Source organism: Bubalus kerabau, chromosome X (assembly GCF_029407905.1).
Source record: "Bubalus kerabau isolate K-KA32 ecotype Philippines breed swamp buffalo chromosome X, PCC_UOA_SB_1v2, whole genome shotgun sequence".
Lineage (NCBI taxonomy): Eukaryota > Metazoa > Chordata > Mammalia > Artiodactyla > Bovidae > Bubalus > Bubalus kerabau.
The window spans coordinates 26478179-26493219 of record NC_073647.1 but is presented as its reverse complement, the minus strand read 5'-3'; the positions used below and the strand labels follow the sequence as shown (position 1 = coordinate 26493219).

The following is a 15041-nucleotide window of genomic DNA, read 5'->3' as shown; positions in this document are numbered from 1 at the left end:
GAGGCTCCTCTGGGGAAGAGGAGGGGAGGAGGGTTTGGGAGATGGGGCAGTGCCGGGGCCCCGACAGGTGTTAGCCCGAGCGGCCCGCCGGGGACTTGGGGGGATGGGGCGGGTGGGGGCGGCCGGCGGCGGGGCGCCAGCGGGCTGGGCTCCGGGAGGGAGGGGCCACCGGGGGAGGGGGCCGCGGGAGGCCGTCGCGCTCTTCCGGAGGGTGCCTGCGGCGACAGAATTCCTATACTGAGTCGGTGCCGCGCCCAGAGCAGCAGCGGCGGCAGCGACGGCAGCGAAGATGCGAGGCCATTACCTGTTTGAGCCGCGTCGGAAAGCTGGCACGGGCCAACTTTTCCCGATCGGCGGGCCAAGAAGTTGCAAGGACTAGTGGGAGGCTCGGAGGGGCCAGGGCGAGGGCGCGCCCCCCCAACCCCACCCCCCCCTACCCCGCACGGTTCCTCCATCCCCCCCTCCCTGCCGCCGCCCGCGCTCCCGGCCTCTCTCTCCCGCCCGCGCTCCCTCCCTCTGCCCGCCTCCCTCCTCCGGCCCCCTCCGCGCGGCACCGGGCGGGGGGTGCCGCCAAACTCCGACCCGAGCCACTTGGACTCGCACAGTGTCCTCCGGGCGCAGGGGCCGAGCGCACGCACTAGCGCCGCTCTGCCGCCACCGCCTGCCAGCCAGTCTCGCCCGCGATCCCGGCCCGGGGCTGTGGCGTCGGCTCGGACCCAGGCAAGGCGGCCGCCCGCGCGGGAGCCGGACCACCGCCGGAGGATCTCGGCCGGGATGCTGAGCCCCCTCCTCGGCTGAAGCCCGAGCGCCGAGAAGCCCGGGCAAGCGCCGGCTCCGGAGACTAAGGCGGCGGAGGCGCGAGACCGACCGGGCGAGCGGCGGAGGCGCGGGAGGAGGAGGCGAACCCGGAGAGGGGCCGCGAAAGAAGTGGTGGTGGTGGGCGTCGTGGCCATGGCGGCGGCTATCGCCAGCTCGCTCATCCGGCAGAAGCGACAAGCCCGCGAGCGCGAGAAATCGAACGCCTGCAAGTGTGTCAGCAGCCCCAGCAAAGGCAAGACCAGCTGCGACAAAAACAAGTTAAACGTCTTTTCCCGGGTCAAACTCTTCGGCTCCAAGAAGAGGCGCAGAAGGAGACCAGGTTGGAAGGGGGCTCTTGGCTGGCTCTTTTTTTTTTTTATTTTTTTCCTCTCTCCGTACTTTACGAGTGTGGAGGGGCTGGGGGGCGTGGATGGGAGCGGAGGTGAGTTTGTCGGTGGCCCATCTAGTGCGGATGTGGCCACCTAGCTGGTGTGCGTGCGTGGGAAGAGATCCCTCTCTCGCCTCCTTCGTAACAGTAACAGACTTGCTGCATTGCAACTGCCGTGGGACAGGCGCAGAGCTGGGGGGCATACCCTGCCCAGCGGGCGCGCCATCAGCTTCCAGACAGGCCACATGTGTGCAAGCTCGGGAGCTCTGGGCAGCCGTGTGTATGGCGTGTTTTGCAGGCGCGGAGCTGGGCAGACCCCTGCCCACCCCTCCCCCCAGGGAGGGGAATCCCTCCCTTGCCTTCATCCCCGCAGCGCTGACCCTTCCCCTCCCAGCTTCTACCCCCAAGGACCCTGGGCTTCCGCTGTCTAGGCATTCTGTTTCTTTGGTCACTTTTAAGCTTACTGGGACAGACTTGTGGTGTAGCTTTGAAATATTTGCTGGAGAGGAGGGGATGGATTCCTAGAACCTGTGGCCGAGAGCTTAGTGATCTGGTTCGACTAGTCAAATTGGTTGGTTACTTGCTCCTAAAATGCAGAATTGAAGAGAGAATTTAACCAGATCGTGGGTCCTTTTGAACCAATTCAGTGAGAAGAGCAGCGCGGTGTTCCGGCGCCAGGGGAAATTCACACAGCTCGAGGTGTCGGGTTGCGTCAAGGTATACCTTCAGGCGAAGAAGCAGCTTCTTTGGCTCTTCTTAACCAAATGGATCCTTTACTCAATTTTCTTACTTGTACTAGATACATATTACAGGATTTCTGACGTATCAGTCTGTTATTTCGCTATTTGTGTGTTCAACACATCCTGGAATGAACATGCAGACATACATTTTCTGCTTGCTCGAAGTTTTTAAGGAATTGGCTGTAAATTAGGCTTGCTTTGAAACAGGTTTAAGCGGTGGCAAAGCATGATTATGTGGTCTGAATAATGACATAAATATCATTTCAGTGCAGGTGTCTGTATTCAATAAAAGCAAATTTTGGATAGCATGGCGGTTATTGATAAATGAGGTGCTTCATTAATCTGTGGTGATTCATAATTGAAAATTATCTTGAGAGCACATATTTTGGATAATTACATTTCTGATACTAAATTTGAAAATAAGTATGAACTAATTTTCTTGCCTCCCCACCAACAAAACCCCTGCTCTTTGCACGCATTTTCCCCTAAGGATAATAATGTTTGTTTTATTCTCCCTCTCTCCCCTCCTTTTTTGTATGCCGGCTCAATCTTCTAAATAGAAATCCTTTGATGGGGTTCCAGGTTGTTTATGCATTTTTAACCTTCTTAGAATGAAGGGGATGCTTTATTCCAATTGTGGTAATTCTGAGGGAAACTTTTGCTGGTGTGTTTTTGGTCCCTGCTTGGAAAACCACTCTAAATCTCATCTTAGTGTTTCTCCTTTTCCTTCCGCATGAGAAGTGGCACATTGTTAAAAGGCAGAATATGCCACTTGCCAAGCCATTTTGAATGCTCAATGAGATGAAGTGCCACTCTGTAAGCCAAAGGACACGCCATCAGAAACTGTCTCTGCTGTCAGGAGCTTTAGGGCTTTACCAATGTTACCAGGTGGCAGTCAGATGTTTCTTCAGTCTGAAGGTTGGTTCTGAAACTTGCAGTTTGTTTGCTTGTTTTCCTTCTTTCAGAGGACTCTTTATAACAAGTGTCTTTTGACCTTTTCCACTAAACTTTGTAAATGGAATTAGAATTCTAAGTCTTTTCAACCATATGTGCACAACTTATCAATTGACCCCAACCATATTTCTCTTTGCAGAGCCTCAGCTTAAGGGTATAGTTACCAAACTATACAGTCGACAAGGTTACCACTTGCAGCTGCAGGCAGATGGAACTATTGATGGCACCAAAGATGAGGACAGCACTTACAGTAAGTGACTGCAAAATAAATAATAGTATATCCCAGCATCTTGTTGACACTTTCTTTCTTTCTTCAAGTAAACAACCCTGCTTAATCCCGAAGTGAATCCAAAATAGAGTCAGCACTCTATAATCCCATTTCGGCAGGTTAGCCTAAAGGAAGGGGAACATAAAAATATCTAAAATAGTGAACTGTAGCAAATAATGTTGACACCATCTGAAGAACAATCCAAATGTCATCTCCATGGTAATCTGGATAGATTTATGGCTGTCCTTTGGATTTTATTACTTTTTTCCCACAGAAAATTTACTCACCCCCACACTGATCCTGAAATAGCACAGTTATCTCTACTCTTAAGCACCGGTCTCATCCCAAGAGAGAAGAGTGGTTTCATGTCAGGAGAATTCATCATTACAAGCTTTCACTTCTCTTCCCCCTGCCCTACACACACTGATAATTCTCAGACTAATTGGGATTTTAACATTGAGATACTTCCACAGGTGGGTAAAGAGATTTCTTTGAGCACTTTATTTTTAATCATGGTTTGAGTCAAGACCAAATTGGAGACCATCATGGTGAACCTAAAAGAGAAGCACATCAAAAAGAAAGTTAGTTTTATTTCCAGTTACTGAAGGATAGTGATTCCAAGATGTTATATAACCTTTTGTGATAGGCTTTATTTATTTGGAGTCATAAATGCATGAACTCCTTAATAGTGACACCCTCTTCAATGATAATAATTGGTGGGTTGTTTTTTTTTTTTGCAATTAGAAGATTGCTGTAGGCATATTCAATATTTCATGAGGCTAAATCACCTAGTTCTCACAATTCCTTCCCAATTTTCCATAATTTATATTTCATTTCCCTCAGACTTCATTAATCTCCCAGGAATTGTGCCATTGCCAAGAAAAGCCCATCTGAAAGCGAACAAGTCCTCTGCAGCATTTTCAGAGGTACAGGGCTAGAGAGAGCAAAGCCATAGACAAGGGTTCCAATGTTGAGTGTTAAAAGAGTTTCACATCTTTTAAGAAAGCTTCCTGGGCTGATTGATGGCCAAGGCAAGATCTCAAGAGGAAGTCACCTTTAAAGAAAGCTCTGTGGGTACCTAGGATGAAAAAGTTCCATACATAAACGATTTTATCGTTCTTCACTGTTTTGCAAAATGCTGTTGCAGTTCTACAATGAGTATGCTAGATGTTCTTTCAGGTATAGTCTTCTATTTGAAAAAATGAGTCAAGGCTAATTAGAGGGTTTTGCTGTTCCCCTGTAACAGACGTGAGTCCATCATAAAACTTTCCCATGAATTGCTGCAGTCCATGGGGTCGCAAAGAGTTGGACCCAACTTCGAGACTGAACAACAACAAAGCTGCTCCTCTTTCCAAAGTGCCTCAGCAAAACGGATTTGTTGGGCATTACTGAGAGGAAGTTCATGATCAGCTGCTAATGACCCCCACCCAGTCAGGTTTTCCCTCACTTACTTTTAACATTTTCTGCAGATTAGTGCAGAAATCAGTGGAAAAGTTTATTTTGGGTCCAATGTTCACATGCCTTTCCCGAAAAGGAAAAAAACCTGGACGATTCGTGTATTGTATAAGCAGTGATACGGCACACACCTCAAGATCACAGTGTATGTAGTCATTGTAGAGTACTATACACACACACATATATCTACACATAGATACATACGTATACACACACACACATGTGTATGTAAATAAAGCTCCATTTCTTAACTGTGGACTCAGGTAGTCAGTTTTACTTTTCAGTTCCTGCATATACATAGCTCCTGGTTGTCTTATAACTGACTGATATGTATGGCATTTCTGCATACTAATGATATTGTTGGGCCTTAAAAGAGCCAGAATCTGTGTTTAGGCAGAATGAAATAATGAGAGGTGAGTCAGCCAAGGGTGAGTATTACCATAAGATGAAGCACACAAATGAAAAGTGTCTCAAAAGAAATAGCAAGCCTTTGGGGCTTGACTCTGCCCCAGCTGCCAAGTATGATCAGAGGCCGGCGGGCTAGCTTTTCTTCCCACTTGAGTATATTGTAGGGTGTAAGTCATCATGAAACAAGAATATTTAATGGTTAAAGTGATCATTAAAATGATCATCATTAAAATGGAAGTCTAACTATGCAGATGTATTCTTTTTTTCCCCCTAAAGCCAAGCAGTTTTCTTGGCATTCATTATTTATTTTGTTAATATACTATTTCCTTAATATGCATCCTTGTTATTTATGTTTATATTTTTCTTAATTTTTAGGGTTTTTCATCATATTTTTTTCTCACTTGGTTCACCTTGGTTGATTTTATGATATTTTAATTCTGACATGATAAGCCAGATCATGATAAAACAAATCAATTCACACTTACCAAGATACATCTATTTCTGAAAACATATATTTGGTATTATGCATTTAAGCTAACCTTAGGTAGCTTTATTACAATGGTAAATATCAGTCCAGTAAAATCTCACCATGAACAAATCAGCCATTGTAAATTATGTATTGCCCCCTGAAAAGGAAAAGATGATAGACATTTCATGAGAGCAGTTTTATTATATCTGCCTTGGACTCAGTGAGGGCGATGTTAGAATAGGCAACTTTCCTTTCAAACCTCCAGTAGTGTTACCAATTTAATGGGTCAAGTCTTTCTGATCAACATTAATATATACTTTTTAAATTGCTCCCTTTGAAAAGTTGATCTTAACCCAACTGATAAAAAAAAAAGATGGCCTCCTTTTTGTATTATGCAAACACTGAGTGCCAACTCTGTGCACATCTCTAAGAAAAATGGGTCTTTCAATGTACAAGGAGTTTGTTTTTGTGTAGATACAACAGGAAACAAGAAATGGGGCCCTTTTATTTTTTCCTCAAAATTTTGACAGAAAGGGAAGAAGAGATATCAGATGTTTAATGAATGTGTTTTAGATACACACATAAAATCCATTGTTTGCTTCTCATGCTTAGCATATTTTCATCCTAATCAAAATAATATCATAAGTCCATGAAGAAGTACTCCAGATTTAGAGAAACAGGCATATTGGAGGATACTTAATCTGTGCAAGCTCACCCTTGATGTAATAATTTCTTTTCTTTTTTATCTAGAAAGACTGTCCCTTTAGACAGACAAGCCTGTTTATGATCTTAATTGATCATAAATTCATCTTAATGATCTTAAATGTTTATGATATTAAATGTCTAAAGAAAAACAATTGGACTGGTATCACCAGTCACTCTCCACTTTTGCTGTTTTCTTCAATTTTTTATTTTAGTGTGGTATTTTTTATTTTTGAATCGGGCATCACAGATATCTATGGTACATAGTGAAAAATCCATGTGCCACTGTACAGTTCATACCATTATTCAGGGATAGATAATCCTGGGCATGGGTTACTCATATTCTTTGCTTCTCTTCCTTCTACTGCTATCTGATGTTTGAGAATTAAACATTTTATTGCCCATTAAAACACATGTCAGAGTAGTTGGGGCACATGGTGAAAATCAAATATTTCTCTCTTTCTTTCTCTTTTTTTTTGCTTGTTACCACCTGCATTCAGGGAACTAAGAAGGTTCAGAATATTGTAAACAATGGAGTTCTAGAAACAATTCTAAATATCCTTTATTACCTGTCATCGATCATCATCTATTAGTTTGATTAAACTAGGACTCCAGCATACGCGGGTGTTATAGTTGTCTAGTGCTATGCCTTTTAAGCCAAACCCATAAGGAGGTTTTTGTTTGATTTCATTTGATTTCTTAGATATCAGAATTTTAAAACTCTGAACTGTTATGTAATGGGACCGTGATCTATTACATTTCAAAAATATAATATCATGATTTCACCATACAGATTGCTAGCAGTCCACAAATGTGTGTTGAGCACCTGCTGTGAGCAAGGTGCCATCACAGAAAGAGATGGAACAAATACATGACATGCTGAACAAGATCAGACTTCATTCCTGGGCACTGCATGGTCAAATATAGCATGAGATCCTAGTTTGCAATCTGTGCAATTCCTTTCCCTCACCTCACATAACAGAAGGGCACAGCTTTTAATATGATGAGTATTGAATGAAGTGCCATCAGCAGCATGTGGTAGGAACACTTGCATTTTGCACCATACAATCTGTCCTAGCTCCTCTGTGGTAACACCCTGATTTTAAGGGAAAGGTACATTGTAGGCTCACCAAGGAATATTGAGTTCTTCATTAATATTTCTCATCTCTATAACTCCACCTACTGTGGTAGAATATATATACATCAAGATAAGAGATCTGAGAAAAAATATTCCTGCCCACGGGGTGACTATGTTCTTGCTCACAGAAATGATAGCAGACTGATTTATCATCCTCCATAAACTTACACACCAAAGCAAAAATCGTCAACATTGGTCTAGGACTCTTGAGAGAAAGGTGCACAGGCTATTTTCAAAAGATGTGTGTGGCAAGCACTATGTTTTAAAAATGTACTGTTTTATTTTTATTCCTGGTGTAGGAGGGAGTAGACAGCTGGTAGGGGGAAGACACCCACTGGTTTTCTCCAGTGAGTGGTGTGTGATTGTGAGGACAGCCGGGATGTAAGTTTCACGCAATCAGACCTTCAAATGGAGAAATGAAGTCCTCTTTGGCACCAGCCAGCTGCCCACTTACAACTATTTAGGAAAAAAAATTAAATAAAACTCTCAAGTTCGTTGTTTTTATTCCTATAACCTTTGCTCCCAGAGACTAAAAGCTAAGACCCCTCTGAACCCCATCTTAAAAAAATGTTCTTTAAGAAATACTACTTTGGGAACATGAGATTCCAAAATGATTTTTTTTTCAAGTCCTGGATTTCTTTTTTTTTACTGTGTCAGAAATAATACAGATAATTTAGGTGAAGGAGTTGGACTAGTGTCTTTTCTAAGATTCTAGGAATCTCTCCCCAACTGGTAGATCATATCTGTGTCTGTGAATCTCAGCAGTTGTCTAAGAGAGCAGTTTAAAACCTTGGTTTGTTGAAGATAAAGTTATTTAATATGTAGACTAATTCCTGGAACTGGATCGCTTCAGAAGCATCAAGATTCCCCACCTCCAACACTGTACAAACCATGGAATTACCTTCCATTTTCTCCAGGGTGTTTGAAAATTACATCCCCATTATGTGACTACAACCATGAATTGAGGGTACTGAAAGGTAGAAGAGGCTTTATCATCTATATCTGTCTATCCATATATACATATATGAATGTTCTTACCAAGCAGACTTTACTTTTGGAAGGCCAGATAGCCCTGCTGGAAATATTGAAAAGCTATGGAATTCGATATTGTAACCTTGTCTTCACATTGTTTTTGGCTGCAGCTCTGTTTAACCTCATCCCTGTGGGTCTTCGAGTGGTGGCTATTCAAGGAGTTCAAACCAAGCTGTATTTGGCAATGAACAGCGAGGGATACCTGTACACCTCGGTAAGCCTTTCACTGTGCTCATGTTTTGATTATTCTAGTTTTCATCTGATATGAAGGGAAATTGCTACATATGTGTTATCACTGCAGGTTTGTGTGATTCAAGGAGGAGTGTTCTGGATGGAAATATTAAAAAAGACAAATTAATTTCCAATGAAAGTATATGTATTACTAATTAATCATTTGAAGCTAACATTTTTGGTATAAAATTCAAAGACTCACTAAACATTTTTGCATACATTGGCATTTGGGTTGTTATTTTCAACCCAAATGTCTATCTTGCAGACTTGCTTTGCAACTGTGGGAAGCAAAGCCATTTGTACAACTCAGTTCAACATATATCTATCCATGTTTACTCCTAAGGAAATTAATGAGACCACTTCCTCAAATCAACTCTAGGACACAAAGAACAGTTTCAAAAGTGTTTCTTTATCTTACCTTTCAGTTCTATTAGGTCATATTTGCTATCTCTAAGTACTATTTTTCCATCAAGTACACTCTTCCTACATACAAATTCCAGCTTGGCTTTTTCTTAGAAGTTTGTGATGAATGGAGTAAAAAGTGAAACTTTTCTCAAGAAATTTATAAGCAATGTAGACAACAGTTCAGCTAGGAACCTGGGGCCACATTAAGCTTTTTAAAATTTTATATTTAAATATAGGCAGAAATGGTACAGTGCCAGGGTTAGTATTTTACTGTTAGCAGTAGATCTAGTTACTGATTAGAGGAAACCACTTAATATATGGAATTTTTTAAATCTTTGTTTTGAATTTCATATAGTCTAAGAAAAGGATAAGATGTTAAAAATGGAGAAAATTGCTTGTCAGACTTTCTTCTAGATAGCCTTGAAGCAGTCTATTACCATGACTAAAGATATCTATCTATTCCTCAAAGTGCAAAAGTGGTTACCTTTAAACACTCTTGCTCTGGCCTGTCCCTTAAATTTATTTCAAAGCCAGGTATGTAAAAAGATTCTTAGAAATGGTGAAAGCAAAGCATAACTCTGTTTTTCAGAGGCTAGGATGAGAAAGAGGGGAGGGAGAAGAGTGGAACCAAAGGGCTCATTCATTTGGTAAACTGGGGTAGAACATTTCAGATTTTACAATAAAAGATTAGCAGCATAATCTTCAAATATCAGTCCCTATCAGCATTCCCATCAGGCCATTTCTACTGTCTTATTGTTAAATAAATGCAGGGGGTTTATCCTTTTTACAAATGCAAGATTTGAATGTATCTCAAACTACATGAGATCTTTCAGTTTATTAAATACATGGTTAAGCAGGGCTTCCCTGGTGGCACAAATGGTAAAGAATCTGCCTGCAGTACAAAAGACCCAGGTTTTAATCCCTGGGTCGGGAAGATGCCCTGGAGAAGGAAATGGCAACCCACTCCAGTATTCTTGCCTGGAGAATTCCATGGACAGAGGAGCCTGGCAGGCTACAGTCAATGGAGTAGCAAAGAGTCAGACATGACTGAGTGACTAACACTCACATACACACATGTTATTAAAAACAATAGGAAAAGGGATTTGTCTTTCAGATTTGTGCATTGAGGTAAGGTAATTTAGCAATGAAGTATTTTAATGAACCTTATTTAGATCAACAGACTACCTCACCAGGACCAGATGCAAAGGTAGGTTTTTCATAAAAGAAATGATTGCTTTCTGCAACTCCTGTGCAGGCATGGGAACTAAATGGAATATGTGGGGCATACTTTTGAGAAGGTAAATAGCAGATGACATAGGAAGTCATTACTGGTAACGCATCCAGAATTTACCTGAGTTGTGGTCACCATTGAGGTGCCCTGATGAGAGGATTTTTTTTTTTTAATCTGACAATAGTAAATGTTTTTAAACAGTTTGGAAATAATACTTAAGTTAGAATGAGAAAATGTCATGTAAGTTAGTTAGTATGACACATGTTCCCACTTAAGAAAATTAGGGCAAGAGTATTACATGGAAGGAATTGATGTCAAAACTCATACCCTACCATTTAAGTTGACCATTATTCTAGCAGATGGTAAATGTCAATGTGAGCTCATTTCTAAGGAAGGCCTTCCAGGGGACTCAGCATTGTAGATGGATGGGCTTCCTTTCTTTGGTAGGCAGGCCAATCTATAGCAAATACGGGTCTCTTTGTACACATATCCCATTAAGGAAAAGAAATCTTAAATATTTCCTATTAAAGAAAAGAAGCTATATTTTGGTTAAGGAGGAGAGATGTCTGATTGGTAATCCTGGAGTTCAGAGGAAAAAGATATCCAAATTCATCTCCTCCAGGAAAGAATTGGAATCTTCTCCAGGATAAATTTTCTGATTCTTCCCATTACTTCTTACTGATTGTGACTTGGAGTCCCATCGCCACGTTGATCACCATCCTTAGTGGGTGATTGATTTATTATCATCTTATTTAAAGTGTAGCACTCCGACTCTCAGGATATTGCCTGTCTTAGTGATTTTAGCACCACAAGACCAAAAAGCTAAATGACATATCTTATTTCGTCAAGAAAAATGGGTAACCAAAGAGAAAGGATCACTAGTCCCTTACATAAAACCATGGCACTTTTACTTCTGAAATATGGCAAGCAGTTTTGTTAGAGAAAATAGGATTGGACAGTGACCCGAGGAGGAAGCGAAAAGAGGAACAGGAAACAGAGGCTACTGCTATGGCAAGGAAAAAAACCTATTAGGAAGTTATCAAAAATATCTTGGTGAGGGCTGAGTAAAGTCTGCCTTAAAACATTTGCAGTGGCAGGGGCTAAAAGGAGATGGATTCAGGAGGTATTTCAGAGGTAGAATCATGAGGATTTGGTGGCTGTTTGGATTTGGAGGGAAAACAGGAGCACCATGTACGGTTGAACGTATATAGTTGCCATCCACTGCACAGATAGAAGTGAAACATCTTCAGGTAGACGTTGTTTAAAATGTGCACAGTATTATTAGGGTCCCTGAAAGGGAGTGAGAATTATATCTTTGGCAGTTGAGTTGATGGTGAGCTATTAACCAAGATGGAGAATAAAAGAAAAACAATAGTAGGAAAAAAAAAAGATACCCAAGTACAGGTTGGCATAGGTATTTGAAAATATGACCCTAGAGCTTGAGAAAGAGGTGTGAGCTAGGGATAAAATGTGAGAGTTATCACATGTAGGTGGTGGCTGTTGCCATGAGAATAGCTGAGGAATACATAGCATGAGAAGCAAAAAAAGAGTTTGTCAAATAATATTAGGCAATAATAGCATGGAAGCCCTGCAACAGAAGAACAAATTGTGACAGATGCCATAGCATTGTAAAAACCAAGTGGGGAGATGGTTTTTGGAAGAGTCAACAATGTCAGATGCTTCAAAGAAAACAAGTAAAACAAGAACTAGAAATTTACCATATGAAGGTCTTGAGCATTCTTGATAAGAGCACCTTGAACAGAGTAGTAGAGACAGAAGCTAGACTGCACTGACTTGAAGAGTGAATGGGAAGAGACAGGGGACTTGCAGTAGTTGTAGAATTTCTAAGGGAAGGGGAGACATGGGTGAGTATTTAGAGGACACAGAATTGAAGAAGGCTTTGAGGGTTCTTTGCCTAAGACTCTTAAATATATTTGTTAGCTTAAGGTCAAGAGCCAGTAGAGATGGAGATGTTGAAGACATAGGAGATGGGATCCTTTGTGGAGTAAGGGTCTCAAAGGAGTCAGAGAGAGAGTGATGGAATTGAATATGTGAGAAGATCAGATTCACCTTGAGATGCTGCTTCTACAGTAAATTGATGAGGACAGATGTGAACATAGGTGCACTGAATCTGCAGGTGATGGACAAGGAAGTTGAAGAATTTCCAGCTGGATGATTGAAGCAAGATAAAGAGTCATCAGCTAAAAATCAGGCATAAGGATGACACAGGGTGAAGGTTTGCAACAGTGGTTTTAGGAAAAGGGAGAGAAAAGAGACAGTCTAATGACCAGGGGTGAATAAACTGTGGCCCACAGGCCAAATCAGGCCTACCACCTATTTTTGTAAATAAAGTTTTACTGGAACACAGTCACACCCATTCAAAAGTTTTGCAATACAATGGCAGAGTTGAATAGTTGCCCCACAAAGCCTAAATTATTTATTATCTTGTCCTTTATAACGGAGAAGGCAATGGAACCCCACTCCAGTACTTTTGCCTGGAAAATCCTGTGGACGGAGGAGCCCGGTGGGCTGCAGTCCATGGGGTTGCTGAGGGTCGGACACGACTGAGCGACTTCCCTTTCACTTTTCACTTTCATGCATTGGAGAAGGAAATGGCAACCCACTTCAGTGTTCTTGCCTGGAGAATCCCAGGGACGGGGGAGCCTGGTGGGCTGCCTTCTATGGGGTTGCACAGAGTTGGACACGACTGAAGTGACTTAGCAGCAGCAGCAGCAGCAGCAGCAGTCCTTTATAAAAAAAAAATGTTTTTTGACCCCTGGTCGAATGATAGTTCACAATCTTAGTTACCTATTAGGATCACCTGAGGACATTTAAGAAAATTCCATTCTGTGTGCTAAACAGGAACCAATAATATCAAAACATCTGAGGGGGATGTCTGTGTAGGAATAGTTTCTAAGGCTCCCCAGCTGATTCTAATGTGTAGCCTAGGTTGAAAACCACTAATAAGACAAGTAAGGAAAATGATTGCTGAGTAGCACTGAGAACCACCTCCACCCCCAGTGAAGTTGGAAACCATGCATTTATAGACACTCTGTCCCATATCTGAAATTTCTGAAACTGATCTTTTTCTGTTCTTGCAAACAAATTGCTTTTACATTTCTGAAGGACTATTTCTTGAGATGAAAGAAAATGCTGATCCTTGGAAGAGCTTTCTTATTTTATTTTCTTTTGTTTCCTGTCTTCTTTTGCATTTCTGCTTCTACATCCCTTGATTTCTTTCAAATTCAATTTTACACTTTTGCCCTTTCTTACTCCCCTTTGGCCATTAAACAAAGAAACAATACCCCCATGTTGTTATTGCTACAGAGAGCAATTTGCTTTCCATGATTAATCTCAGGATTTTTGCACCTTTCCCCCCTCCCTCCCTTTTTTCCTTGTTGCCATGGGGGCAGACTTGATGTAGGCTCAAGTGGCAGTGAGAAACCATCTGTGGCACAGAGAATCATAATTAGCCATTATTTCATAACATATTTACTTTTGTCCGTGATATAACTAAGTCTTTCTAGAACTGTAAGGAAATTATTACTCATTGTGTATAGAGAACTTTGTTCATACCTTTGATTTTTCTTTACCAAGAATAATGAAAAAAAAAGAAAAAAAAAAGAATAATGAGTTGTACAGCTTTTGAGAGTTCTTCAAAACTTACTCATATAAAGCTATTTGTTATACATATTTCAAAGCTGCTTGAAATAAACATTAACTAAAGGAAATCAAGTCTTAAATGTAAAAGTGTTATTAATGTCCTAGTATCTATTTTAATAGAGGAATAATAACAGATATTAGAAACAAGATAGTAAAGATTCAAAGCCGAGCCCAAAGCATTATCTTTTGATTTTGAAATGTTCCGGAAGTTAGTAACAGCATTTTTCCCTGCCTAATTATTTATCATTCATCAACACTTGTTTTCCATTTCCAAAGTACACAGTGTTGCTTGGGTTACTGTAGGGGTAGCTAAAATGTGTAGATAAGTAGAAATCCTTTGACAGGCAAAACTTTTCTATTCATATATTTCTAGAGAGGACTTTTAAGAGTGATTTTAACTGCTGTTTTATGATCCTGGGCAAACTAGATGCAAGACCAGAAAGCAGGTCTCCCTGAGTGTTCGCTTGATGCAATGGGAATGAAGCAATGTGTGTTACTGATCCCGTGGGCCCAGGCAGACTTGGGATCTGAACTAAGGGGACATTTTCCTTCTCTATCGAATTATTTTTACCTAGCTTAAACTTAGCAAGTTTCTTCTCCCATCATAGATGTTAATTTTGATGATCCATTCAAGATGTTGACTGACTTTCCACTGTATAGTTCTTGCTTTTTAAATTTATTTTGTGGCAACTAGCAAACAATCCATTGGGAGACACTTTGAGTAAATACTTGCTCTCGAGAATGCAGTTTTTAACATGATATTTTCAGGTATCCCAAATCTCTTTAGAAAAATAGGATAATTAGTCATAAACTGAGAAATGATCTTCTTTTTTTTTTTTTTTTTTAGATAGACCATACAAGTTTACTATAAGCTAATTTGAGGTTGAGAAAATTTAATACATTTTCCCCAAAATGAACAAGTGTCATAAAAAATGCAATTCAACAACAAAAATTTCCTGGGTTCAGCATTCTAGTCACTAAGCTTAAATTCCATTATTTAATGGAAATTTAAATTGTCCAGGTAAATTAAAATGCATTCTGATACATGTTTTGATTTCATACTGTATGTAGGGGGATTGTTTATATTAAGAGGCCTCAGATGTTCAGGACATTTAGCTGTCATCTGAGAACTTACTCTTTTACAGATTTGTTTGGTTTC

General features: G+C 41.0%; 1 protein-coding gene across 4 annotated transcripts in view; it reads left to right on the top strand.

The window, feature by feature from the left end:
* The window catches only part of FGF13 (fibroblast growth factor 13), a 574996-nt gene that overhangs the window by 499751 nt on the left and 60204 nt on the right, over window positions 1-15041 (top strand). For 3 of the 4 annotated variants that reach the window (XM_055565011.1, XM_055565012.1, XM_055565013.1), the window contains exons 4-5: window positions 3020-3130; window positions 8463-8566. In XM_055565011.1, coding sequence (XP_055420986.1) covers window positions 3020-3130; window positions 8463-8566 — 215 coding nt within the window. Of the gene's footprint in view, window positions 1-586; window positions 1139-3019; window positions 3131-8462; window positions 8567-15041 lie in introns of those variants that run through there. The other variant, XM_055565014.1, reaches the window with a different exon arrangement.